At 62.6% G+C, this 27429-nt stretch overlaps 1 protein-coding gene across 3 annotated transcripts; it reads right to left on the reverse strand.

Moving 5' to 3' along the window:
• Window positions 1-159: 159 nt before the first annotated feature.
• KIAA0100 (KIAA0100 ortholog) lies at window positions 160-26951 on the reverse strand. 3 transcript variants are annotated; one of them, XM_030536506.1, is made up of 39 exons: window positions 26880-26951; window positions 24774-24903; window positions 23408-23457; window positions 22663-22825; window positions 22450-22568; window positions 21868-21928; window positions 21278-21488; window positions 20931-21036; window positions 20369-20493; window positions 20110-20177; window positions 19791-19939; window positions 18853-18971; window positions 18272-18435; window positions 17799-18063; window positions 17145-17350; window positions 15615-16701; window positions 15178-15369; window positions 13840-14042; window positions 13642-13760; window positions 13343-13563; window positions 12881-13071; window positions 12416-12515; window positions 12125-12327; window positions 11457-11739; window positions 9827-9984; window positions 9395-9601; window positions 9014-9113; window positions 8503-8676; window positions 7838-7959; window positions 7600-7755; window positions 7380-7501; window positions 6963-7143; window positions 6756-6842; window positions 6496-6606; window positions 6192-6327; window positions 5021-5145; window positions 4311-4412; window positions 3061-3195; window positions 160-812 (listed from the first exon to the last, which is right to left on the reverse strand). In XM_030536506.1, exons 1-39 carry the CDS (start codon window positions 26936-26938, stop codon window positions 624-626), a joined length of 6699 nt encoding a protein of 2232 aa, XP_030392366.1. In that variant the 5' UTR covers window positions 26939-26951; the 3' UTR covers window positions 160-623. The 3 variants fall into 3 exon arrangements, with proteins under 3 accessions (XP_030392366.1, XP_030392367.1, XP_030392368.1); XM_030536507.1 differs by lacking the exon at window positions 8503-8676; XM_030536508.1 differs by lacking the exons at window positions 160-812; window positions 3061-3195; window positions 4311-4412; ... (21 more) ...; window positions 17145-17350; window positions 18853-18971 and having other exon boundaries at window positions 17975-18063.
• Window positions 26952-27429: the final 478 nt, after the last annotated feature.

Raw genomic sequence — 27429 nt, forward strand, 5'->3', positions numbered from 1 at the left:
ACGAGGCTCCAGTAGCCACCGAGTGCTGATAGCTCTCTGCCGGGGGGAGCAGGCTCAGACTGGGCCCAGGTGCTACCGGCACGCTGGTAGGACACGGGGCCCTGGCTCTGGCCCTCTCCCTGCTGGGGAACTGATCAGTAACACCAGGACAGAGATGGGTCCAAATTAAAAACTCTTATTTAAATTCTCCTCAGTGCCCACTTCCCAACAGTAACTGAACTGGAGCAGCCGCGCTGCAGTGCGAACACTGCCACTGGCCCAGTGACGCCAGCGCAGGACACACCAGTAATAACAACTCGAGTGCCCCTCACCCCCCAGGCTCTGTGCAAATGGAAGCAGCCCGGGCCCTAGGTGACACAGCCTCCCCAGCTCCTGCTGCGGAGAGCCACTTCACACTGCGTGGCGTCCCCCTACCGCCATGCTCCTCCCTGCCTGGATAGGGGCTCTGCCCATGCCATCAGTCCGTCGAGTTCTTGTGCCATGGCTGGGCTGAGCCACCAAGGGCCCCCCCACCTAGATAAAGTCACTGGCTGTTTGTGCCAGCTCAGGCCTGCAAAGGAGCCATGTGTCCAAGAGGTGGCAGGAGCTGCCTGAGTCCCTTCCCGGCCAGCCAGGTGCTGCCCTCATTTGCGCCTGCCAAAGATGGACTTCTTGCTGGGGTTCTTCTCGCCCACACTTAGGCCGATGAGTAGCCGCGCCTTCTCGTCCTCCTCCTGCTGCTGCTGCTGGATGGTCCCGTCCGCTTTGTTCTCCAGCTTCCCTCGGGCCTCAGCCCCAGCAGCTGGCTTCAGGCGCAGCTTCTCCTTGATCACCTGCGCAGCAGAGAGAGGGTCATGAGACAGCAGGGGTGGGGGATGGCCAAGGCTTGGCCTGGTTGCAACACCTCAGCCAAAGACCTAACTGGGCCTCAGTTCCCTGGGGCTCCTCTGCGCAGCCTGCCCCAGAGGCGGGGACTTGGCAGCAATCTGGGCAGGCAGAGTGAGCATGGCAGAGACAGCGGTACCCGTTCCAGCCCAGGCATTTCCAGCAGCCCCACAGAGAGCTCATCTGCAGCCTGTAGTCTGTAACCTATCATTTAAATCAGCTTCTGTACCAAGTGACTGGAGGATAGCTGATGTGATGCTGATTTTTTAAAAAGGCTCCAGAGGCGATCCCAGCAGTTACAGGCCAAGAAGCCTGACTTCAGTACCAGGCAAATTGGCTGAAACTATAGTAAAGACAAGAACTGTCAGACACAGAGATGACCATGATTTTTGGGGGAAGAGTCAATGTGGTTATAGCAAAGGGAAATCAGGTCTCACTAATCTACTAGAATTTTTGAGGGGCTCAACAAGAATGTGGACAAGGGGTATCCAGTGGATAGAGTGTACTTAGATGTTCAGAAAGCCTTTGATAAGGGCCATCACCAAAGGCTCTTAAGCAAAGTAAACTGTCATGAGATAAGAGGGAAGGTGCGCTCCTGGCTTGGTAACTGGTTAAAAGACAGGAAACAAAGGGTAGGTCAGTTTTCAGAATGGAGAGAGGTAAATAGTGGTATCCCCCAGGGGTCTGTACTGGGCCCAGTCCTATTCAACATATTCATAAATGATCTGGGAAAAGGGGGTAAACAGTGAGGTGGCAAAATCTGAAGATGATACAAAACTACTCAAGTATCAGAGGGGTAGCCGTGTTAGTCTGGATCTGTAAAAGCGGCAAAGAATCCTGTGGCACCTTATAGACTTAACAGACGTTTTGGAGCATGAGCTTTCATGGGTGAATACCCACTTCGTCGGATGCATGTCATGACATGCATCCGATGAAGTGGCTATTCACCCACGAAAGCTCATGCTCCAAAATGTCTGTTAGTCTATAAGGTGCCACAGGATTCAAAACTACTCAAGATAGTTAAGACCCAGGCAGACTGCGAAAAGCTACAAAAGGATCTCTCAAAACTGGGTGACTGGGCAACCAAATAGCAGATGAAATTCAATATTGATAAATGTAAAGTAATGCACATTGGAAAACACAATCCTAACTATGACGGGGTCTAATTTAGCTGTTACCACTCAACAAAAAGATATTGAAGTCATTGTGGATATTTCTCTGAAAACATCCACTCAGTGTGCAGCATCAGTCAAAAACGCGAACAGAAGGTTGGGAATCATTAGGAAAGGCATAGATAGTAAGACAGAAAATATCATGTTGCCTCGATATAAATCCATGGTACACCCACATGTTGAATACTGCGGGAAGACATGGTCGCCCCATCTCAAAAAAAGAGATATTGAAATTGGAAAAGGGCAACAAAAATGATTACAGGTATGGAACAGCTGCCATATGAGGAGAGACTAATAAGACTGAGACTCTTCAAATTGGAAAAGAGATGACTAAGAGGGCAATATGACAGAGATCTATAAAATCATGTCTGGTATGGAGAAAGTAAATAAGGAAGTGTTATTTACTCCTCATAACACAAGAACTAGGGGTCACTAAATGAAATTAATAAGCACGTTTAAAACAAACAAAAGGAATTTCTTCACAGAACACAGAGTCAACCTGTGGAACTCTTTGCCAGAGGATGCTGTGAGGGCCAAGACTGTACCAGGGTTCAAAAAAGAACAAGATAAGTTCATGGAGGTTAGGTCCATCAATGGCTATTAGCCAGGATGGGCAGGGATGGTGTCCCTAGCCTCTGTCTGCCAGAAGCTGGGAATGGGCGATAGGGGATGGATCACTTGATGATTCCCTGTTCTGTTCATTCCCTCTGGGGCACCTGGCATTGGACACAGTCGGAAGACAGGATACTGGGCTAGATGGACCTTTGGTCTGATCCAGTATGGTCATTCTTATGTTCTCTGCCCTGCCCAGAGAGAGACTCACCACAGGCACAGGCCCAGCACCACTCAGGGGAAGATGAGGAGGGCACCGGGGCTCCTCAACATGACTGACAGGAAAGGGGCTATAACTCCGTCCCCAGTGCTAACAGCTAAACCCAGAGCGCTCCAAGTGCCTGGGGCAGATCTCTCCTCTGCTCCTTCAGTTCAGGGCTCCCCTCAGCATGGAGAGGTTCCGGGCCCTTACCTGTGCTACCAATGCCTTGCGGCTGTCCCGCTTCACTGCCATAGCAAAGTCCAGCCACGTCCACGTGTTGTTGTGATACTCCAGGCACGGCAGCACCAGGTTCAGGTCACCCCAGTCCACACTGTTTTTCTCACCCTGTGCCAAACAATGTATCAGACCCTGCGGCCAGAGCCAGCCATTCACGGGCTTGCTCCGCTGGCCATGTTCCTACAGGCTCCGAGCAAGACACAGCAGGCAGAACCCCTGGGCTCAGAGGAGTGATGGGCCGGGGGCACCCAGGGCAGAAACGGACACACAAGTCTGCTGAGGGGAGTGTGGTGGGGACTGTGCTGTGGCCCAGGAATGGCCTCCTCCCCTCTGCCCCATGGCTCAGGAAAAGTCATGCATTCCAGCCAGCCAGATGGCAGTGACAGTGCATAGGAAGAAGGCAGGACCCCCTGCCCCTAGAAGTGCCAGGCACCCTACAGCACCCATGGGGCACAGAGAGGAGAGGCAGAAAGTGAATTTCAGCTCAGCCCAAATGGGCAAGGGAAAGCCGTGAAAGCAGCCCCTGGCAGCCCTAGGGATAGGGACAGTTGAAGGGCAGGGCAGCCACTCACACACAACTCCTACACTTACACCCTCTGGGGCTGGCCCAGCCCCAGCACACACCCGCAGCTGTCTCCTCCCTCCCCAGCACCCTGTGGGGCTGGCTCTGCCCCACCACATGCCTGCAGCTGTCCCTTCCCAGCCCCCTCAGGGCCAGTCCCGCCCCACCACAAGCCTGTGGCTGTCCCCTCCCTCTCCAGCACCCTGTGGAGCTGGCTCTGCCCCACCACATGCCCGCAGCTGTCCCCTCCCTCCCCAGTCCCCTGCAGGGCTAGCTCTGCCCCACCACGTGCCCGCGGCTGTCCCCTGCCTCCCTCCCTCCCTCCCCCACCCCAGCACACACCCATAGCTGTCCCCTGCCTCCCCAGCACCCTCAGGGCCGGCACCAGCCACGCCCCAGCACATGCCCGTGGCTGTCCCCTGCCTCCCTCCCTCCCTCCCCCACCCCAGCACACACCCATAGCTGTTCCCTGCTTCCCCAGCACCCTCAGAGCTGGCACCAGCCATGCCCCAGCACATGCCTGTGGCTGTCCCCTCCCTCTCCCTCCTCCAGCCCCCTCAGGGCCGGCCCTGCCCCACCACATGACCGCAGCTGTCCCTCCCTCCCCAGCACCCCTGGGGCTGGCTCTGCCCCGGATGCCATGCTGGAGGCAGGCACTGACCTTGTAGCTGACGCAGAGCGGCACCTGCGGAATCTTGATGTAGATGAAGGAGTTGTTCATCGCCGCACGCTCCTTCATCTTGTCAATGTCGTCCACGGGGTGCTGGGAGGGACGGAGCCCGACAGAATCAGCAGAGCAAGAGAAGGGGGAAGAGATGCACAGCTGGGCACCGGACCAGTGGGAAGGGGGCGTTGCTCATTCAGGAGAGCAGCCAAGGCTCATTCTCTTCCCTGCCACATGCCCAGGGACCCAGGTTGGCACCCTCTGGTCTGCATCAGCTGCTCAGCGTGCAAGGGGCAGCTTTGCTGAAGAGTGTGCGGGTAAGTGAGTATCAGAGGGATAGCTGCGTTAGTCTGGATCTGTAAAAGCAGCAAAGAATCCTGTGGCACCTTATAGACGAACAGACGTTTTGGAGCATGAGCTTTCGTGGGTGAATACCCACTTCCTCAGATGCATCTGAAGAAGTGGGTATTCACCCACGAAAGCTCATGCTCCAAAACGTCTGTTCGTCTATAAGGTGCCACAGGATTCTTTGCTGCTTTTACGGGTAAGTGAGTGAATCCTTCACAGCCCTGGGGCAGAACAACCCAGCCCACTGCCCCCAGGCACTGCGGGAGCAACCGCTGGCTCTAGACTGTCTGAGCCCCGAGACAAACGGAACAGGCGCTCCTGGGGGGAGACTTCCTCCCAAAAGGCAGCAGGGTGGGTACCTCGGGGGCTTTCCGGAATGACCTCCTGACCCCTGACGTCCGGTTCAGTCCCTGAGCGACTCCTTTCCCTGGGCCCAGTGAGTCTTCAGCCACTATCAGCTGCCTCGGCTTCACCACGGGCATCCCTGAGAGAGAAGGGAGCACTGTGGTTACCCAGCCCGACCCACTGCAGCAGCCCTGCACTGATCCCTGCAGCCTGCCAGAACTCTGGCAGGGCTAGGGCAGAGCTGGTGGAAACAGAGCCCCTGTCCCGACAGAGACTCCATGGGACAAAGTGTGCCAAGTCCTTCGGCTGGTCCAGTAGTCCATGACCTTCACTGCTAAAAATGGGCACCATATTCCCAGTGTGGCTTCAGCTCCCAGCCCCTGGGTCGCATTCAGACTTCGCTGGACTGAGGAGCCCTCTCTGCTGACAGATCTTCCTCCAGGTGGGTATTTACAGACTGTGATCAAGTCACTTCTGCCTCTTCTCTTGGCTAGCACTGGCAGAGCGTCTCTCCCTTCACTGGAAGGCAGGTTTTCCAGACCTCGAATCACTGGAGCTCATTTCTGAGCCCTTCCAGCTGGCCCATGTCCTTTCTGAAGCGCGGACACCAGCACTGAGAACCACCCCTGGAACAGTCTCCCACAGACCGGATGCAGTGGGAACACCTCCCTCCTCCTGCTCCACAGCCAAGGATTGCATTCGCCCTCTTAGCCAGCCCACTCTTCAGCCGGTTTCCACCATGACCCCACGGCCCTGGCAGAGCCCCCACTTTCCAGAACTCTCTTCCCCTGTAGAGCTGCTTTCCTGGCTTCTAGCTGGAGGACCCAGCCTTTGGCTGCATTGAAAAGCAGATTGGCCAAGGGCACTCAGGTTCCCCGGTGATCCGCATTGCTCTCGAGAACTGCCCTATCCCATCATTATCCACCACTGCATCAATCTGGGCCTTGGCTCCAAACTTTACCCCCAGGGATTTCATATTTTCTTCCACACCACTGACAAAGACTGAGTAGCTTTGGGGCGAGAATGGATTTGGGGGACCCCACACAGCGAGGAGTCCCCATTTCTGATCCCCGTAGGGGGTCTCTTGGCCAGCCAGCGTGTACCCCACCACTGCACTGAGGTCAATCAGGGGGTCAGGCTGGTCTGTGCTAGGCCCCTCCCCTCTTCCCCACAGGGCACACTCACCCGTGGTCACCAGCTTGGATTTGTCCTCCTCATCCCCCACCTCCTCCTCCTCCACGCTGCGGCCGGGGAAGAAGAAGCCCATCATCCTGTGGAAGAACTGGTGCGTGAGCTGGATGGTCAGGGGCACCACGTTCACCTGCAAGAGGAGCCGTTCGTCAGGGGTCAGCCCTGTAATCCTTGGGCCGCCCTGCATCACCCAGATACCCAAGCAGGGTGGGTGCGCCTGCCCTGTTGCCTACAGCAGCTCCTACTGGGGACACAGAGGAGCAGAACCCCAGTCCCTGGGAGCCACCTGTAGCCTCACCTCAAAATGCTCCTTGATAGAGATGCCTCCCACTGGCGGCCGGACCTTGCTGAATATGCGCAGAGCCAGCTGCCGGCCCGACTGGCAGGAGCTCTGAGGGCGCAGCACCACCTGCAGGGCACAGATGGGAATGCAGAGATGGTGGGGGCCCAGCTCTGCCTGCCTCTGAAATCCCCCTCCCCCCCCACCCCAGGCTGACTGCTGCCCCTTCCCCTCCCCGCCCAGGGCCCCACTGCAGCCTCCTGCTGCCTGGCACTTGCCTTGTACACAGCGTTGGGCAGGAGGTTGTTCATGGTGACCCAGCCCAGCTCCAGGAGATGCTCTGCCGTGTCATCCGACTTGTTCACCTGTAAACAGAGCTGTCAGCCCACGGACCCCAGCGCACCCCCTTCCCCTCTCCTCAAGGGCGGAGCCCAAGCCTAGGTGCCACACAGGAGGGGCACTGGTGCCCCTGCTGGGCCCGGTACCTTGCTGTACAGGAAGCGCTGCAGCTCCAGCTCCGCAATGCCCAGCTGCCCGTCTTCCTCGGTGAGGCGCCAGCGCGCCTGAGCAAAGTAGAACTCGGTCCGCCGGGCCACACTGACGTCCTCCAGCTGTTTGCGCAGCTCCATCTTGTTTGCCCGCTGCAGCTGGAAATCTTTAAAACACCTGCCCAAGCAGGCAAGGGAAAGCCGTGAGAGCAGCCACTGGGCGGCCCCGGGGCTAGAGCCTGTCGAAGGGCAGCCAGCCCCCCAGAGCAGCATAGGGGAGAGGCAGCCTGGGAGCCCAGGGAAGCAGAGTCAGGGTGCAGTGGCGCAGTGCCTTTGGAAGGCGGTGGGACTGGGCAGCAGGTTTTGGGCAAGCTGCCTCCCTGCTCTGCACATCAGGCTGGCGGGGGCTGGTACCTGATGAGAATGTTCAGCTCCTCACTCTCCAGCTGCAGGTTGGCCTTCTCCTGGCTCAGCTGCAACTGCAGCTTCTGGTTCAGCTCAAGCAGGTTCTCGTTCTTACTGTCATCCTGCAGGGACTGAAGAGCCAGCATCAGTCAGCACCGACCCAGCCCAAGCAGGCCGGCGCCAGGGACCTGCAGTCCGCACACTAAGCCAGCCCCAGCCCAGGCCTCACCTTCATGATGGAGTACATCTGCTTCTCCAGCTGGCGGATCTGGGCCACGTGCTGCCTCACGGCCTCCTGCAGGTGCAGGATGCTGCTGCGCTGCTCCTCAGGGTTGCTGGAGATCTCCAGCTGGAACCGCACCCGCTGCTTCTTCTCGCTGTGCTCCTGAGGCCAGAGAGAGAGAAAGGCAAGGTGAGGGGTCTCTGGGGAGCCCGCTGCGCCTGCACGCCACTCAGGCCCACGGTACCTTGCGCTTCGGCTCAACATGCAGCAGCAGGTTGTTGACGATGTCCAGGATCATGGCATATTGCGCCGGGTTGGTCGAGATCTCCAGGTCATGGTGGATCAGCGTGAAAGTGTCAACGGCTCCTGGAGAGAGGGGAGAGGGACGGGCATTGGGGCAGCCCCTGTGACAGCCAGCGCCTGGGGGGCTGGTATAGTCCCTGGGAGCTGCGGAGGGAACCACCTGTGGGGCTCACACACAAACAAGGGCCAGGGCTGGGGAGACCAAGTCTGTCCCCGACCCCACCGAGAGCTCAGAGACGCTACTGGCCCCAGCAGGCACAGACAAACCCAGCTCTACAGCCCACAATGCTCTGCCCCCGTGTGCTGGGCTTTGCTGGAGCAGGGCAGGAATTGTGCACTTGGCTGCAAGTCCCGTTCCCTGGCCTCCGAGGGCCGGGCAGAGCAAACCAGAGATCAGCACCAAGAAGGGAAAGCAGAGACCACGCCCAGTGCCAGACATCCCAGGGCTCCATTGAACAGAGCCGACCGCAGCTGCCCTGCTTTGATCCGAGGGAAGTTCCAGGAGAATTCGGCAACTCAAGGCCTGTGGTCGTGGCCTGTCCCGCAGGAGATCCCCCTCCCCCCATAGAGGAAAGCAGAACGACCCAGCCAGGCGCAGGGCCGCACCCTCCTGTTTCTTCAGCAGGTCCTCCTTCTCTTGGTCGGCTGGGGCGTCGGGGGGCTTGATCTGCGTGGCCAGCTCCGGGTCAATGTCATGGCTGTAGCTGATGTAGTACATGCGACAGCTGCACCGGGAGATGATCCTCTGCACCTGCTGGGCCTCCGAGGGGTGATTCCAGTCTGGGGGCCAAACACGGGCAGCTGTCAGGGTCCCCGATTCTTGGACAGTTTGAGGCATCAGGGTGCCGGGGCAAGGGCGGGGACCTCTAGGATCCGAACACAGCGTGGGGGAAGCGGATGCACGTAAATCCTCTGGAGAGTCACCCCAGAATGCTTCCTCAGGCAGGGACCCCAAGCCCATCCCAGCGTGAGGTGCTACAGGAGGGGGACAGAGCTCTCAGCTGGGCTGGCTCCATTTGTCCCTCCAGTGACGCACAAGGACCAAGGGCCCAGCAATCCCCAGGTGCTGCTGTGAATGATTCTTGGGCGCCAGGCAAGCAGGGCTCTATATGCTGACCTGTGATGGTGCTGACCATGCCGCCCACGGCCTGCCCACTCTCCATCAGCTCCTGCACCGAATCCAGGCTCCTCTGCCGATGCTCCTCGATGTTCTTCACCTGGGGCAGGAGGGACACTGGTGACTGCCCAGGCCTCACGCCCAGCCCAGCCAGAGCCAGCAAGCTGGGGGGCTTGTCCCTGGGACTGGCTTGGCACCCTCTCCCTCAGCTGCCTGGCACTGGGATCCTGCCCTGTCATGGATTTAGGGGGCTCCAGGGCTGCCTTCACTCTCAGGCCTCTGCCTCTCAGCACTTTGGGGCCATGGCTGTGATAAACTCCTTCCGCATGGGAACTAAAGAGCCCTGAGCCCCCTACCCCACTTGAGCCGACAGCAACCAACCTCCAGCCACAGCTGGCCATCCTCCCTCTCGGCAGGGCTGCTCTCAGTGGTGGCGAAGTACTGCATGCCATCCAGCAGGCAGGTCCACGAGGTCTTCTGCTTCAGGGTGTCTCCGTACCAGGCAGGGTGGTGCAGGCACTGCAGGAGCTGGGCCTTGGCAGCAGACACAATCACACAGCCCTCCGTCTCTGCACCACGCAGCACCATCTGCGGGAGAACAGGCCCCTAAGTGACCCTGCCAACTCCACCATGGGGCAGCTGAGCTGGGAGAGAAACCAGGGCAGAGGGCCTGCAGTGTCTGCCCCAGCGGCAGGGCCAGGGAAAGAAAGACACAGCTCAGTCACCCCCTCTCCCAGCAGGGGAGGTTGCGGGGAGCAGGGCAGGAGCTCTGGCTGGCCTGTCCCAGAAGCAGCCTGGCTGGGACCGGGGTACCTGGCAGTTGACCAGCTCAACGAGGCAGTTACGGGTGAAGATGTCGTCGGTCTGGCAGGCGGCAATCCCACACAGCTGCTCGCTGGCCCCCGACTCCTCCTCTGTGAAGACCACAAATTTATCGGTCTCCTCAATGAGCTTCTGCAGCATGTAGGCCCCTGGAAGAAGACGGGGGAAGGGACGGGTCAGGGTGGGGCAGGGGGGGCCGCCCTTAGCAAGCTGGCCGTGACGGGTGCTGAGATGGCGGGGAGGCCCCGGGGAGCAGATGGGGGCTCAGGGAGGTGGAGAGGGGGCCAGCCCTTAGCCAGCTGGCTGTGACGGGTGCTGAGGTGGGTCAGTATCGTGGGGGGGGGAGGCGGGGAGCTGACGGGGGGTCAGGGCGGGGGGATGGAGCCAGTCCTTAGCCAGCTGGCCGTGACGGGTGCTGAGCTGGGTCGGTATCGTGGCGGGGGTGGGGGGGCAGGGAGCAGACGGGGTTACAGAGCTGGGGGAGGGAGCCAGTCCTTAGCCAGCTGGCCGTGACGGGTGCTGAGCTGGGTCAGTATAGTGGCGGGGGGGCGGGGAGCAGACGGGGGGTCAGAGCTGGGGGAGGGAGCCAGTCCTTAGCCAGCTGGCCGTGACGGGTGCTGAGCTGGGTCGGTATCGTGGCGGGGGGGGAGCAGACGGGGGGTCAGAGCTGGGGGAGGGAGCCAGTCCTTAGCCAGCTGGCTGTGACGGGTGCTGAGGTGGGTCAGTATCGTGGGGGGGGGAGGCGGGGAGCAGACGGGGGGTCAGAGCTGGGGGAGGGAGCCAGTCCTTAGCCAGCTGGCCGTGACGGGTGCTGAGGTGGGTCAGTATCGTGGCCGGGGGGGGCGGGGAGCAGAGGGGGAGTCAGGGCCGGAGAGGGAGCCAGTCCTTAGCCAGCTGGCCGTGACGGGTGCTGAGCTGGGTCGGTATCGTGGCGGGGGGGGGCGGGGAGCAGAGGGGGAGTCAGGGCAGGGGAGGGAGCCAGTCCTTAGCCAGCTGGCCGTGACGGGTGCTGAGCTGGGTCGGTATCGTGGCGGGGGGGGGCGGGGAGCAGAGGGGGAGTCAGGGCAGGGGAGGGAGCCAGTCCTTAGCCAGCTGGCCGTGACGGGTGCTGAGCTGGGTCGGTATCGTGGCGGGGGGGGCGGGGAGCAGACGGGGGGTCAGAGCTGGGGGAGGGAGCCAGTCCTTAGCCAGCTGGCCGTGACAGGTGCTGAGCTGGGTCGGTATCGTGGCGGGGGGGGCGGGGAGCAGAGGGGGGTCAGAGCTGGGGGAGGGAGCCAGTCCTTAGCCAGCTGGCCGTGACGGGTGCTGAGCTGGGTCGGTATCGTGGCGGGGGGGGGCGGGGAGAAGACGGGGGGTCAGAGCTGGGGGAGGGAGCCAGTCCTTAGCCAGCTGGCCGTGACGGGTGCTGAGCTGGGTCGGTATCGTGGCGGGGGGGGCGGGGAGAAGACGGGGGGTCAGAGCTGGGGGAGGGAGCCAGTCCTTAGCCAGCTGGCCGTGACGGGTGCCGAGCTGGGTCAGTACCAAGGAGGAACATGCGTGGAACGAGCTGTGCACATCCGGGGAAGGGGGCTGTGTGCCGAGGGGGATCCCGAGGGCCCCACCCAGGAGGCTGGGCACTCACCCCCCGAGGAGCCCCGCTCGCTGGTGGTGCCAGTCACCCTCTGTGGGGGAAGGGCAGCAGACAGGGGGCGCCGTTTCAGCTTCTTGGCTTGTAGCTGGGTGTCGATCTTTAACCCCTTCAGCGCCTCGGTGGACAGGTTCCGCTTGAGGACGGCTGCCTTCTTGTAGCCGTCGTAGAGGCCGAAGGCGATGTCCCGGTTGGTGGTGGTCCAGGACGCCCGCAGGTCCACCAGCTGCAGCTGGTGTGTGTGGAAGGCGTCGGCCCCATCCCGCATGGTCGGCTCCTGCGGCCGAGCCAGGGGTCAGACAATGGCCAGGGCAGAGTGACTCCCCGCTCCAACCCGCCCAGCAGCAGGGATGCCCCATGGCCAGTGGGTAGCAGCTTGGGCTGGGGACATCCGAGGGCCGTTCCCGGTGGGGTGGCCTTGGTCATGTCACTGTCCGTCTGGGCCAGCTGCCCCGCCCATGCTGAGCTCTTCGCGAGGGTGATCAGCGGCACCCGAGGCTGCTGAGTCTGCAGCTAGCGGGGCCCTGCTCAGTTTCTCCACTGCCCCGAGTGCCTCCCCGTCCAGGGCTCACCCTGCAGACAGCCAGAGGCTCGTGCCCCCCAGCCTAGGCAGAGCTAGTCACGCCCACCCCCCAATCAGTCCCTGGCGAGCCGGCGGGTACCTCTTCGGCTGTGCGGCTGCTGTGCCGCTGGTAGGTGAGGGAGGACAGGCTCAGCAGGTGAGTTTTCTTCACCAGTGAGCCGAGCTGGTGGTCAGCGCTCTCGTCACAGGTCGACGCCATCAGGTGCACAGTGACGGAGCTCAGGTCGCTCACCATCTGCGTGATGCTCCACTCCGAGATGAGGCGCCGCATCACCGTGCCAGCTGGGGGCAGGGAGGAGCCATCAGCGAGGGGACCCTGCCCTCGCCCCCGCCCCCCCCACCCCTGCCCCGGCCGGGCCCCCAGCCTCACCTTGGGGGATGAGCCGCTGAGTCCCTCGCGTGAATATGTGCCCCTGGCCGCACTCCAACTGGATCCCCCGCTGCTGAGCGAAGGAGGCCCAGTAATGCACCTGGGGGAGGACACAGGCCGCTGAGCCGGCTGCCGCGCTGAGCCGGGGGGACTGGATGCAGGAGAGCAGCTGATGGGGGCGGGGCAGCCGACGGCCCTCACCACACTGAGCAGGGGGACGGGACGGGACACAGGAGAGCAGCCGATAGGGGGTGAGGGGCAGCCGACGGCCCTCACCACTCTGAGCGGGGGGGTGGGGGGGACACACAGGAGAGCAGCCGATAGGGGGTGAGGGGCAGCCGACGGCCCTCACCACTCTGAGCGGGGGGGTGGGGGGGACACACAGGAGAGCAGCCGATGTGGCGGGGAGAGGATGGCCCTCGCCAGCCCCAGAGCCAGCCCCACCGGCACAGGGCCCGGCCTCACCTGCAGCTGGGGGAAGAGTGCCGTGTAGGAGAGCTGCTTGTAGTGCTGCCCCAGTTTCTTCTTGCTGGGCTTCATGCTGCCGAAGAGCTTCCCACGGCAGATGGGGCGCGTCACGCTGGTCCAGGTGGCCCAGAAGTTCTGCATCCAGCGCAGGGTGCTGCTGTAGAGCAGGATCTGGGGCTGGGACAGCTCTGAGAGTGACACACGGCAGCCCTGTGACAGGGCCCCTACACACTGCATGACCCCCCAGACCTCTCCCGCTCCCTCCCTGGGGGGGGCAGAGCCCATGTGCTTGTCACTTGGCCAAGGGAAGCAGCAGGGGAGGGAACCCCCGCCTCCCAAACACAGAGCCCCAGAGCAGCAGCCACCAGAGCTCCTAGCAGGAACAGCCGCGTTCCAGTCAGTGGCTGAGCAGCAGCTGCGTTCCAGCCGCTCTAGAGTGCCCTGCAGGGCATCGCTCACCCCCGCCCGGCCGGGTCAGGTCCATCCGGATGGAGAGGTTGAGGTTCTCGGAGCGGAAGGCCCGGTACGAGTCATAGAGTTGCCCCACGGGCACCTCGGGCACAAACTCTGGGGAGCGCAGCACCACGCTGTGATGGTCGTGGGGGTTCCCATGGCAAAGCCACTGCAAGTCCAGGGTCATGCAGAGCTCAGGCAGGTGGAGGAAGCAGCAGTCATCGTACCTGCTCAGGAAGAAGGTGCTGGGTTGCTCTCCAAGGGTTACAGCCCCCACCCACCCCCACCCCCGGGCTGATACTCACTTGGAGGCTGTGCGGACATTGATGTCCAAGTCCCCCTTGAAGACGAACTGGCCAGGTCTCCAGAGGAAGGCCAGGTGGCTCCACTCCCAGTGCATGTTCTCGGTAGTGTTGTATGGATCCTGCAACACACAGGCTGAGCGTGAGGCCGCCAGGCCGTAGGGGGCCTGGATACCCTGGGCAACCCCATGCGAGTCTCACCTCGGTGGCCAGCTGGTGCAGGTTGGCCTGCTCGATGTTCAGGTGCCAAACCCCATGGAAGAGCAGGCGGCTTTTATCCCACCAGGGCAGGGAGGGGCTGGGATCCTCCGAGGCCTTGGTGAGCAGATCCACAGACTGGCCAATCAGGGTCCAGGCCGGGTCCCAGCATGGCCCCCAAACGATGGTGTACTGCAAAATCTCCGCTAGAGGGACAGACAGCGCCTCATAGACTCATAGACTCTAGGACTGGAAGGGACCTCGAGAGGTCATCGAGTCCAGTCCCCTGCCCTCATGGCAGGACCAAATACTGTCTAGACCATCCCTGATAGACATTTATCTAACCTACTCTTAAATATCTCCAGCGATGGAGATTCCACAACTTCCCTAGGCAATCTATTCCAGTGTTTAACCACCCTGACAGTTAGGAACTTTTTCCTAATGTCCAACCTAAATCTCCCTTGCTGCAGTTTAAGCCCATTGCTTCTTGTTCTGTCATTGGAGGCTAAGGTGAACAAGTTTCCTCCCTCCTCCTGATGACACCCTTTTAGATACCTGAAAACTGCTATCATGTCCCCTCTCAGTCTTCTCTTTTCCAAACTAAACAAACCCAATTCCTTCAGCCTTCCTTCATAGGTCATGTTCTCAAGACCTTTAATCATTCTTGTTGCTCTTCTCTGGACCCTCTCCAATTTCTCCACATCTTTCTTGAAATGCGGTGCCCAGAACTGGACACAATACTCCAGTTGAGGCCTAACCAGCGCAGAGTAAAGCGGAAGAATGACTTCTCGTGGCTTGTTCACAGCACACCTGTTAATGCATCCCAGAATCATGTTTGCTGGTCCCTGCCCTAACCAGAGACAGCCTGGCCCAAAGTTACCCTCTGCACACACCCCCACAGCGCTGCCCCAGGACCCCCAGAGCTACCCAGCGCAGCATGTGGTTATTCTCCAGCACTGCCCCACTCCAGCATCCTGACTCCAGGGGGCAGGGTCCCAAACCCCAAGCGGGGAACGGGACCTGGGCCCATCTCCAATCCTCCCCCCACTCAGCTCAGAGGGGAGCAAGCCTGCTTCGCACTGACCAGCTTCAAGGAGGCTGCACCTGCACCCCCTAGTGTTTTACGCCTGGCCCCAGCTCAGGGTCCAGGGTGCCAGGGATAAGGTCACCCCCAAATCAGTGTGACCCTGGCAGGACAGCGGAGCTCCTCCAGTCCCAAACTGGAGCCCCCTGGTCACCCAGCCACCCGCAACCAGCCCAACCCAGCAAGGGCCGCAAGGAGCCCCAGTCTGGACCTCAGCCTCGTGCCCCGCGTAGGATCAGGCCCCAGGGCCCACTTACAGTGGAAGTCGTGGTAGAACTTCAACGGAGGCATGTTTCTCTCCACAGCAGCATCCCCCCACGGCGCTCCCAGCTTCAGCAGCTGGCAGCGGCGAGAGCAGGCTTGGCCGCTCTGCTCCGATCCGAGCAGCCGACCCGAGAGCTGCCAGTCCCGGATCTCAAACAGGTAGCGTGGGTAGTCCCGGATCCGCACTGTGGGGCAGAGCGAGACCACGCTGACTGCCGGCCCAGGGGCGCCTGCATTAGACTCATCCCTGGGGGCGTGGGGACTGGCCAGGCATTCAGTGCTACACCCCCTGCTAGATCAGGGGGACCCTACAGGGGGGAACCACAGTGCTTCTCACTGCATGTGGCCCCAGCAGCACTTTCATGCCAGGGAACCAGAGCCCAGAGCTGATGGGGCCATGGGGGCGGAGGAGTCCCACAGACACACTCACCAAAGAAGGTCTTGACGCTGCCCTTCAGCATGCGGCACCACTGGGTGACCAGCTCCAGCCCCTCGGGCGGAAAGGGGCTGACGCTGTCCAGGTCCCTCATCTGCTCCAGCACGCGCTCCACGCCGTGGAAGGACTCGTCGGCCAGGGCCACCAGCTCCAGGTTGGAGAGGGTCCAGGTGAGCAGGGCCTTCCGCATAGGCATATTGGCATATAGGCGCCGGGAGCGCTGGATGTAGATCTCAATGTTCTTCCTCTCCAGTGAGGCGTAGAGCTCCTCAATCTTGCGGGCGGGCAGCAGCTCGCCATGCTGCTTGCGCAGAGCTGCCACCTTGGCATCCAGCAGCTGCAGCCGCTTGGCGCTCTCCTTGCTCTCGTCCTTCATCAGCTCATAGTTGTCCCGCAGCTTCACCTCGAAGATGTCATCTAGGAAGACCCAAGAGAAGTGCTGCACCTTGAGCAGGAGGTCCGGGGGCAGGGCTGGGCTGGGGGCGCGGCCCCGTCGGTGCAGGCTCTTCAGCCACTTCTGCACGCCCATGGCCTCGTCCAGCGTGCGGGAGAAGTCATACTGGTAGGGGAGCTCGATGACGATGCTGGCGAAGGAGAAGGCCCAGACCCGGTTGCGCAGGGTGCGCAAGGTGGGGAAGGGGCTGCGATGCAGGATCATCTCCTCTAGCTCCGGCAGGAGCTGCATCTCCACCTCCTTGAAGCTGAAGATGCTGTGCTTGTCGAAGCCGGCGGCCAGGTCAGGGCAGTAGGCGTGGAGGGCACTGCCGTGCCGGCTCACCGAGACCCGCTCCGCCACCAGGCTGATGTAGCTGGCCTCAGAGACGAAAGCCGTGACCTTGGCGGAGCTCACCTCCAGCGTCAGGTTGAGGACTCTCTTTGGGGGACCCTGGGCTGGGCTGGGGGGCTTGCTGGGGCTCCCTGGCTCAGTGGCCTGGCGCTCCGGGGGGAGGGAGGGAGCGCTCCATTGGCCCAGAGTGCTCTGCAGCATTTCACGGCATTGGAGCGTGGCTAGGACGTGCTCATACAGATACATGTGATCAGATGGGCTCCAGAGCAGGGTCAGGCCCTCGCCACACTGGACCTAGGGCACAGAAAGGGGCAAGCGGGCCTGGGTCTCTGCTCTGCCAGTTGTCCTTAGCATGCCCCGGGGGCCAAGAGAGCCTGCGAGGGCCAGAGCAGGCAGGGGCTGAGCAAGCTCCTCGCACTGCTCTGCCAGCCACCTTGCTCCTGACCCCTCCAAACCCCCTCTCAGTGCCCCCACACACACTCCAGCCCTGCCAAGAGCTGCAGTAGAGGCCTCTGGCCATGAGGCAGGGTGTGACATGGATGGACAGGGCCTGGCTGAGAGCCCATCGCTCGCCCTCACCTGATGGCCCCACTGAAGTCCCAGTCCGAGTGGGAACGCCAGCAGGCGCCCTGACCCGCTGGGTCACTCAGCCGCCTCGGACTCAGCCCACGGGCACATCTTTTGCCTGGCACTGCCGTCCCAGCGTGCACTCTGCCAGCAGCGGGCCCAGCACCTACCTCCAGGGAGTGGATGCTACTGTGGTAGGTGAAGGAGATCATGGAGAGTCTGAGGATGGGGTAACGGATGGCTGGGGCTTTGCAGCAGGGCTGCATCTTCTCGGAAATGCTCTTCACCAAGGCCAGTGCCATGCCCTGGACGCTAACTGTGCAGCTCTCGGCACTGCCCAGGGCAGTCAGCGTGTCCAGCCTCACCTCCAAGGCACCTGACAGAGACAGGAGGTTACCTCTGGGGGCAGGACAGGGCACAGCCCTCCGAGCCCCCAGCACGGGGCAGTGCAAGGAGGACTAGCGGCTGCCAACAGCCAGGACGGGACAAGGACACCCTCCCCTGCAAAGGGCTGGTCACATCCCAGAGCCTAGGGAGCGAGGGCTACCGAGAGCCAGGACAGTGGGGAGGGGGGCACGCAGGAGGCCCCGGGAGGGACTGTGGACAGCCTGGGGCAGGTGCAGGGATGTGGCAGTCAGCATGGGAGTGCGGGAGGCGTGAAAGTCCAGCCGGGTGTTTCAGGATCTCCAGGGAAGGAAGGAGCAGTTTGTGGGTTTGTCCTTCAGACGCCTGCACAGAGGGCTACTGCCTCCGTCTGGCTGGTGCAGCAGATCCTGCCCGCCCATCGTGTTCCCCCTGCCCAGCAGCCCCACCTGGTCACTTACCCACCAGGCTGGACAGTGTGAACAGGTTCACATCCTCCACCTTCAGGTCCACCTTCCAGAGCAGGCCTGCGGACTCCCCCAGGGGGGGGACTAGCTCCACTGGAAGCTCTGCCTGGCTGGCCCCTGGGTGCAGCAGCGACAGGACCCTGGAGAGGCACTTGGTGCAGGTGTCCGATGACTCCACCTGCAGCCCCTGGATGGTGCAGTCCAGGAAGAGCGTGTCCGCCTGGGCGCTGGACATGCCCAGGGGCTGGTTGTAGCTACCCTGCAGGGGGCACAGACCAGTCACTGGCTGGCAGCTCGGAAGCTGCCACCTTCTCACTCCCCGCCCAGCCCAGCCCCTCCCCACTGCCCATTGCAGGGCCCAGGGGAAGGAAGCCTCCCCGCTGCCTCACAAGGGAGCTGCGCCCATGCCTGCTGGGCGGAGGGAGAGCTGACCCCTCACCCCTGCTCTGGCAGGCCGCCCCTCTCACCTGCAAATTGAAGGAGTCAAGGATGAGGGCCTCTCCCCACACATGCATGTTGGGCGGGTGCGGGGCCCTCTGGATGTGCGAGTCGTTTCCCACACGCCAGCACAGGTGGTCGATGGCCAGCACCCCCCGCTGGTGCACACTCTGGGGGCGCAGGTGCTGGTAGTCTGAGGGCACAGAGCAGGAGGTGAGCATGGGCAGGGGCTCTCCTGACCCCCCGCTGCAGTGTGCGAGGCAGGGGCCAGCCATGCTCCCCATGGCTGGGGACCAAGCTGCTACCTCCCCCCCAGAAACAATCCTGACCCAGACCCAGGAGATGAGGGACTGCCGCAGAGATGTGTCCATCAAGGCCTTCCCGCCAGGCTGGAGCACCCATTGCCATCACCTCCTGCCCCTCCACGCCATGCTGGAGGGCTGCAGCCCAGATCAGCCTCTTCTCCGCCAGCTGCAGGCACTGCCCTGGAAGCCACAGAGCCCTTTCCAAAGCAGAGGAGGGGCCCCATGGGCATGACAGCAGCCAAAGTCCGGGCCATGCTCTGCCCAGGCTGGGATGGCATCCACCCAGTCATGCCGCAGGCACCTACCTGCAGAGATGGTGTTGAAGCCCAGTGCGAAGGGTGGCGTGTCCCCCAGCTGCACAGAGATGCTGACGTTGGACAGGGAGGCACAGAGGATGATGGGAGCCAAGATCTGGGGGCAGCTCCTGACAGAGGGTGAGGAGGGCCATGGCATTAGTGAGCCAGAGCCCCCTGCTACAGAACAGGCCTCGGAGGGAGCTCCTGTCCCAGGGCCTCAGCAGGCCACACGGCCAGCCCAGCCCTGCTTCTCGCTTGCTGAGTGGAGGAAGCCGGGTCGTGCTCTGGGTCAGGGCAGGAACACTCCATGGGGCAGGTATCACACCGCGCAGCACCTCTGGGGCCCGCCCGGTCACCGCAGGCCGGGGTTGGCAGGCAGCTCTGCGGGGGCAGGTTACCCCGGCTCCTCCCACGGGGCTCAGCGAGGTGAGTCCCTCAGGTGATAGACCCCAGGGGGCTGCATTTACTGCTTCCCAGAGCCCAGCACGCAAAGAAAGGGCTTTTCACATAAAGGACCCCCAGGCCTTTCTGTGACTCAGCAGCCAGCCCGCCAGGGCCCCACAGTGTGGCAGGGCTGGGAAGGGTTTGGCTAGGGCCCCTCAGGCTGCTGGCTGACCCGCATGCGTGGCCAGGACTGGAGTGGGTTGATGCTCTCGCAGCACTGCTTTTCCCCTATGAAGAAAGGCGTTCGCTTTGTGGGGGCTGCCTGGCAACTGGCAGACATCGGCATAGCCCTGTCTGGCGGGAGAGACCTGAGCCTCCCCATGGCTCGGAGCCTGCAGCCTCAAGTGGATGCTCTGGAGGAAGCTGGTGGGGAAGGGAAGGTGCAGTTAACCCTGAAACCGGGGCAGTGTGTGTGCTGTGCCCAAGCTCCGAGGGAGACAACCATGGCTGCTGAGTGCCCTAGCTGGAGAGCAGCCATCACCCCTCCCGGGGCCCACACGTACCTTCCCCTGTGGCTCTGGCCGGGGGCCGGCACGTTAGTAGCCCGGCACTCCTGGGCCAGCAGGGTGAGCCAGTGAGAAAATTCCTGGTGGCGATAGTGGACGATGCAAGTATTGAGCAGCACAACAGCTGACAGGTCTATGGCCGTGACCTAGAGATGGGAACGCGGGAGGTGTGAGCGAGACCTCTTCCCTGCTGCTCATTTGCATGTCAACAGGCCCAGCCAGCTCAGGGCACCGAGGGGCAGCGTGGCACCGAGGGGCAGCGTGGCACCGAGGGCCAGCAGGTGCCAGGACACGGCGGCTGGAGTCACTCACTCACCTGCACGCTGGCTTTCAGGGAGCTGAGGCACACGATGCGCTGGCGACTCTGGGACAGCAGCAGGCCATCTGTGGGGAGAAGGGGCGGCAGAGTCACCAAGCAGGGCCCTGGGCATTAGCCAGCCAGCCACCCCAACGCACACGCTGTGGAGCTGGAGTAGCCCCATCCAATTGGGCAGAGAGTAGTGTGGGTCTCCCCTCCTCCTCCCTTGGTCGCCTGGACAGAGCCACTCCTCCCCCACCAGTCCCCCCGCACTCACCTTCCAGCAGCAGCTCTGTGCTCATCTGGCCCAGGTCGGAGGTGGGCGTGAAGCTCCGCAGAGGGATCTGCTCCTCGTCTCGCTGATACAGGAACTGCAGCAGCTTCAGGGTCCACGTGAGGTGCCTGAACCCACAAGAACCGGAGCCAGGCCAAGTCACAGGCCAGCCACTCGGCCCCTCCTGCCCCAGCCCACAGCCCACTGGTAACAAGCATGGATCCCGGGCACGGCCCAGCCTTGCCCCATTACTGCCAAGCCCAGCCTGGGGCAGAGCGCTCCTCACGGCCTCAGAAGGGAGGGGCGACCAAGGGAGCCCAGGCCATGCTCATTCTGCCCTCACTCCAGAGCCACCCAGAGCCTGGCCCATGGCCTTCTCACCCACAGCAATCCTGCCTCCCCCAGGCCACTCACGCCTGGAGACCCTCGGGGAGGGGACGCCCAGCAGAGGGGAGCCAGGGGAAAGGCATGGGCCTCAGGAGAGTGCCTGCAGGGGGGGAGGGTGGCAGAGCAGCTGGGCTGTGCATTCGGGCCTGTCATGGTGCCAGCCCTCTCTCCTCATTACCTCTGCTGGCTGTTCAGAGACAGCACCACGGTGGTGTTCTCCAGCTCCACCTTCGCCTTGCTGGGGATGAGCTGCAGAGGCAGAGACTTCAGGGCCTCCCCAGGGCCTGGGAGCAAGGGACAGACCTGGTCACAGGCAGGAGTCGCGCCCCAGAGCTCCCACTCCCCCCCAGCAGGAGGCAGCAATGGCCTGACCTGCCCAAGGGGATCCCCTGCCTGGGACTTAAGAAGGCATAAACCACCCCCATGCCCATTCTGCCAGACACACTCTATGGGGTGCAGGGAACGGGGCACCCTCTCCCCTCCCCACGGTCCCCAGAGACTTCCCAGGGAACATGGCTGGCCGACCTGGGGCCAGGCAGCCTGGCTGGTCCCCTGCACCGCTGTGTCTCACTCCATTGGTTGCTCGGCGCAGCAGCTCACTGCAGAACAGCCCCTCGTGCAGTTCTGCGTGCAGGGTCCACACGCCCAGGCTGATACCCACCAGCTGCCGTTTGCTCACATTGACCTCCATGGAAAAGGTGAGAGCCAGGGCCAGCTCTGCCAGGCACGTGTCATCCTGTACGGGGAGACAGAGGGTCAAGGAGAGCGAGATGACATCACGGGGCGGAGCCCGTGGTGATGGGGGCAGCTTCCTGCCACTCCGTTTATGTGCAGCGGGTGCAGCCCCAAGCAGTGCCCATGGGCAGCCTGGTCACAGTGCAGTGAGCAGGAGGCTGCTGTGCCCTATGTCCCCCACCCCGAGGCTACAGCCCCACCTGCTAGCACCACTCGCTGGGCTCCAGGACTGGACAACATCTCCAGCTGGGAGCCCCTGAGGTTCACTCTGTGCCTCCTGGTGCCCCACCATGCTGGGCTCAGGCGATAGGCAGCGTGAGCTCCCCAAGAGCAGGCACTGTGGCCTGGCTGCTGCAGGGCCCCCCACCCTGGATACTCACCAGCTGGCTGCTCTTCAGCACTTTGCTGTTCACCTGGGACAGGGTCACCTCACAGTCCAGGCTGGGGGAAGAGCAGAAGAAAGTTCAGACCAGACTTGGCAGGCACAGAGGGGCCCTGCTGCCTCCTAGCCAGGTCTTTCCAACTTGGGGTCTGTGCTACAGCCCCTGCTCCCTGATGGAGCATCCACCCTATAGCTGGACCACGCAGCAGGAGGCTGCCATCTGCAAGAACTAGGCATCACACAGGGGCTGGGATGGTCTCAGACCCTGGAGGCAGAGGGTTAGGTGCCATGCTCCTGGGGCGCCCTCCAGTGGCCACAGAGAGCTGCTGACCAGCAGAGAGGGGGGAGAAGATCAGGATTTTAACAGCCCTAGGGAGGGGGGTGGGGTAGTGCCAGTGACTGTGGAAAGGATGTTGCCAGGAAGGAGTCCCAGTGGCAGGCTCCCAGCCCAGATCTACAAGGCACAGGGTGGGAATGGTCCCCCAGGACAAAGGCCATAACAAAGCTCTCCGGAGCCAAGAGAGCTGTACGTGGCTGTTACCCAGCCCTGGTCCCACAGGCCAGAGTAAGGTGGAGTTACCGCTTCCCGTCGTTGTCCAACAGCAGGCGCGTCCTGGTCACCTGGATGTGCCACAGAGACTCGGAGGTGGCCACATGCAGAACCATGATGTTGATGGACTCCACGTGAACCGAGAAGAGCTGGGAGCAAGGGGCCACAGTGAGGAGCGTCTGAGGGGAGCCAGGCCTGCTCGCCACCCACCCTCCTCCTCGGATCCAGCACGCGGAGACTCACCTGGCTCAGGACTTTCAGTAGGGAGGGTTTAATGGGCAGGTCCCCCTTGCTCTCCTCTCTGCCACCCTCAGCTGGAGCCTCAGGGAATGGGGGTCCTGCTGCTGGTACCTTCTGGAGATCCATACGGACCCGTACCTCGCCGAAACACAGCGCGAGGTAGCGTCTGCACAGAGGAACAACGACAGGAGGCATTACTGCTGCTCAGCACAGCCTGGATGGCATGAGTCCTTCCCCTACATCAGTGCAGCCACCCATGGTGCCCCCATGTCCTGCCCCCACACGGTCGACACAGCCAGGGGAGTTTGAGAAGAACACTCCTGTGCCCGGGGGGCGGCTCCAGGCACCAGCCCGCCAAGCGCATGTTTGGGGCAGCAAGCCACGGGGGCACTTTGCCGGTCGCTGCGAGGGCAGCAGGCAGGTTGCCTTTGATGGCATGCCTGCGGAGGGTCCGCTGGTCCCACGGCTTCGGTGGACCTCCCGCAGGCGTGCCGCCGAATCTGCGGGACCAGGGACCTCCCGCAGGCAAACTGCCGAAGGCAGCCTGCCTGCCGTGCTTGGGGTGGCAAAATACTTAGAGCCGCCCCTGCCTGTGCCCAGAGACAGCTGGTCTCTCCTCAAAGCAGAAAGCAGCGGGCCTAGCCCCACAGGCGGAGCTGGGGGGCCCTGGCAAGCGAGCAGGGTCAGGGTGTAGCCACACTCTCAAGCACAGAAAGGAGAGTGAGGAAAGAGCCAGGGAGGTACTTACGGCAGCTCATGGCTCAGGAGTTTACTGGAGATCCAGACATTGTCAATCTCCTGCAAGGACACACAAGAAAGTCAGTGGAGCTACAGAGCCTAGCCCCACTCTGTAATGCTCACCCATTCTGTGTTCTCTCCTTCCACCCCCAGCACCCATCCAGCTTGCCAGCACCAGGGCTCGCTGGCATCACACTGTCCATATGGGGGAGCAGCGGGGCTCTAGTATGGGGGGAGGAAGGGGCTAGTGCCAGCAGTGGGGCTAGGTGGAAGAGACTAGTCATGTGGGGGTTCACTCCAATGGCTGCATGAGCAGTTGCCATGGGATCTGAGACCTCAGCGGGTCACTGTGATGGGAAGGCAGAGGCCTCGCACACCTGGAGGAGCTTATCCCCGTCACTCCGAGCGCCTCTAGTACTACTCCTGGGGGAATTCTGCACCACTAGGCATGCACAGAATTCATGTCCCCCGCAGATTTCTTTGCTTCCCCACAGAAAAATGACTTTCTGATGGGGAAGCACAGGGAAGCTACAAGAGCAGTCATGCCCCACTCCCTAGCAGAGAAGGTTCATCGTTTCAGGCACCCGGAGCAGCCAGCAGAGAGGTAAATCACTGCAGGGCTGGGGACACCCCAGCCAGTGGCTCTTACCCAGAGCTGGGATTAGCTGCTAGTCCCAGCTGGGCTGGAGACAGGAGAGGACAGGACTTCCTCTTCCCCTGCAAGGAGTGGCTGGGGCTGTGTCAGACCCACCCCAGAAACATCCCCAGCTGCAGGAACCTCAGCATCCTCCCCTGCTTCCTGCCCCCAGTGCTCCTCAGCTACCGAGGGAGGGGGTCACCGTGCGGGGAGCTGCTCCTGAATCCTCCCAACCCGTGCATCCAGATCTGCCATACTCAGACACTCCTTCCAAGCCTCATCCCATAAACCCAGAACCCCCCTAGCCCTCCATACCCAAACCATACCCAAACCCCACCCCACTGAACCTCAATCCCTGCATCCGGAGCCCCCTGCACCCAGACCACCCCACACTGAGCTCCCTGCACTCAACCCCCCACTCTCCTGCACTACCCTGAGCCCCCACATCCAGACCCACATGCCACTGCCCCCCAACTAGCTGCATACAGACCCCCACCCCACAAAGCCCCACACCTCCAGCACCCAGACCCCTCCGCTGAGCCCCTCCCTGCTGAGACCCCCACACCCAGACCCCTCCGCTGAGCCCCAACCACCTTCACCTGGAAGCCCCTGCAGAGTCCCATTGCCCCTGCACTTGGAAATCCCCCAACAAGCCTGTGTGCATCCAGATCCCCTCACACCTAACCCCCCCAATGAGCAATTTGTTGGCACAGAATGCCCTCAGGAGTGTAGTACCCACCACTGTCTGCTGCTCTTGCTGGAACTTAAGGCTGATATTTTGGAGCCAAAAGAACCCGAAGGAACCAATCTTCAGCTCTGCCCGGAACCTCTGACGGCACCAGTTAGTGGCCAGCCGGCACACAAGCCACCTGCAGGCAAGGCAAAGGGAGATCGGGTAAAGGCCAGCTCTCAGAGCACCCCGGGGGGCCTCCCTGTCACTCTCAATCCCACCCGCTGCCTGCAGCTCAGGAAACAACTCACCCTCACTGGATTAGTCACGGACCCACAGAACAGGCCGTGGGCAGGGCCTGAATCACTGGGTCTGTGCAGCACCCACTGCCACAGGGCCCTAATCCTGAGTGGGGCCCTGCCACCATACAGAGAGCAAACACTGCGCCAACGCCAGAGTGGCAGAGTCTGCCTTTGAACATACCACGGCCTGGGCAGTGCCCGCCAGAGGGGGAAGCAAAGGGACCACAAAGCCTGTGCCCAGAGCCAGGCACACAATGGCCTGGGCAGTGCCAGTTAGGGTGCTTGGGGGAGACTCTGTCTGTCTCTTGGGGGGGCGGGGGGTGATACAAAGCCAACTCCAGAGTGTCTGGGGCAATAGGCAACTCCCTAGCTGCACCATCCTGACCCCAAATGCACCTCTGGGGAAATGTGCCAGGCCCTCAAGGCTGGGGGGCCTGGTTCTTGGGGTGATAGGGGCCCCCAGGGGACCTACTCCAGCAACTAGAAATGACAGCGGCTCCAGTCGGGAAACTCCAGGCTGGGGTACCTGGACGCCTGCCCCTGCTCACCTTGGTGCCTAACACTGCCCCCCACTCACTCCCCAAGTCCTCTGTGCCCCCGTGCTTGTCCCACACCCACTCTCATGCACCAGGCCCCCGCTCACCCCACACACACCCCGGCCCCCCCACTCACCCCACACACACCCCCACACACCCCAGCCCCTCGCTCACTGACCCCCAGCACACCCCACATATACCCCCAGCCTCCCACTCACCCCACATACTCCCAGCCCCGCACTCACACCCCAGCCCCTCGCTCACTGACCCCCAGCTCACCCCACATATACCCCCAGCCCCCCCACTCACCCCACATACCCCCGCACACACCCCAGCCCCTCGCTCACTGACCCCCAGCTCACCCCACATATACCCCCAGCCCCCCACTCACCCCACACACCCCCACACATACCCCAGCCCCTCGCTCACTGACCCCCAGCTCACCCCACATATACCCCCAGCCTCCCACTCACCCCACATACTCCCAGCCCCGCACTCACACCCCAGCCCCTCGCTCACTGACCCCCAGCTCACCCCACACATACCCCCAGCCCCCCACTCACCCCACATACCCCCGCACACACCCCAGCCTCTCGCTCACTGACCCCCAGCTCACCCCCTTATATACCCCAGCCCCCCACATACCCCCAGCCCCGCACTCACACCCCAGCTCACCCCACATATACCCCCAGCCCCCCACTCACCCCACATACCCCCAGCCCCGCACACACCCCAGCCTCTCGCTCACTGACCCCATCACACCCCCTTATATACCCCCAGCCCCCCACATACCCCCAGCCCCGCACTCACACCCCAGCCCCTCGCTCACTGACCCCCAGCTCACCCCACATATACCCCCAGCCCCCCACTCACCCCACATACCCCCACACACACCCTGGCCCCTCGCTCACTGACCCCCCGCTCACCCCACACACACCCCCACACACCCCAGCCCCTCGCTCACTGATCCCCAGCACACCCCACATATACCCCCAGCCCCCCACTCACCCCAGCCCCTCGCTCACTGACCCCCAGCTCACCCCACATATACCCCCAGCCCCCCACTCACCCCGCACACACCCCAGCCCCTCGCTCACTGACCCCCAGCTCACCCCACATATACCCCCAGCCCCCCACTCACCCCACATACCCCCGCACACCCCGGCCCCCCGCTCACTGACCCCCAGCTCACCCCACATATACCCCCAGCCCCCCACTCACCCCACATACCCCCGCACACCCCAGCCCCTCGCTCACTGACACCCAGCTCACCCCACATATACCCCCAGCCCCCCACTCACCCCGCATACCCCCGCACACCCCCGCCCCCCGCTCACCGGCCCAGCACCAGCGCGCCCAGCAGCAGGGCGAGCAGCGCGGCGAGCAGCGGCAGCATCGCGATCGCCTCCCCGGCCCTTGCCCGTCCGCGCCCCGGGCCGGGAGCCGCCTCTGCGGGGCCGACCTTCCGCGAACCCGGAGGGAGGCGCCGGGAAGGCGGAGCTGCAGGGCCGACAGGGGCCTTCCCGGAGTGACGGGCCCGATCGGCTGGGGGGATCGGCTCTCAGGGGGGGGGCGCTGGGGGGATCGGGTCCCGGGGGGGATCGGATCCGGGGGGAGGAATCGGATCCAGGGAGGGGGGCGCTGGGGGGATCGGCTCCCGGGGGGGGATCGGATCCGGGGGGGGGCCGCTGGGGGGATTGGCTGGGGGGATTGGCTCTTGGGGGGGGTTGGCTGGGAGAGGGATCGGCTCCCAGGGGGGCGCTGGGGGGATTGGCTCTCGGGGGGGATCGGCTCCCAGGGGGGCGCTGGGGGGATCGGCTGGGAGGGGGATCGGCTCCAAGGGGGGTGCTGGGGGGATCGGCTCTCAGGGGGGAGGATCGGCTGGGA

Source organism: Gopherus evgoodei, chromosome 17, assembly GCF_007399415.2.
Source record: "Gopherus evgoodei ecotype Sinaloan lineage chromosome 17, rGopEvg1_v1.p, whole genome shotgun sequence".
Lineage (NCBI taxonomy): Eukaryota > Metazoa > Chordata > Testudines > Testudinidae > Gopherus > Gopherus evgoodei.

Excerpts from the sequence above, each read along its gene's own strand:
- KIAA0100 (XM_030536506.1), bottom strand. The coding sequence starts at position 26,938 with ATGCTGCCGCTGCTCGCCGCGCTGCTCGCCCTGCTGCTGGGCGCGCTG. Across the intron at positions 23,458-24,773 it reads AGCAAGAGCAGCAGACAGTG|GAGATTGACAATGTCTGGAT; the intron begins GTGGGTACTACA and ends GTGTCCTTGCAG. Across the intron at positions 9,114-9,394 it reads ATGGCCAGCTGTGGCTGGAG|GTGAAGAACATCGAGGAGCA; the intron begins GTTGGTTGCTGT and ends CTCCTGCCCCAG.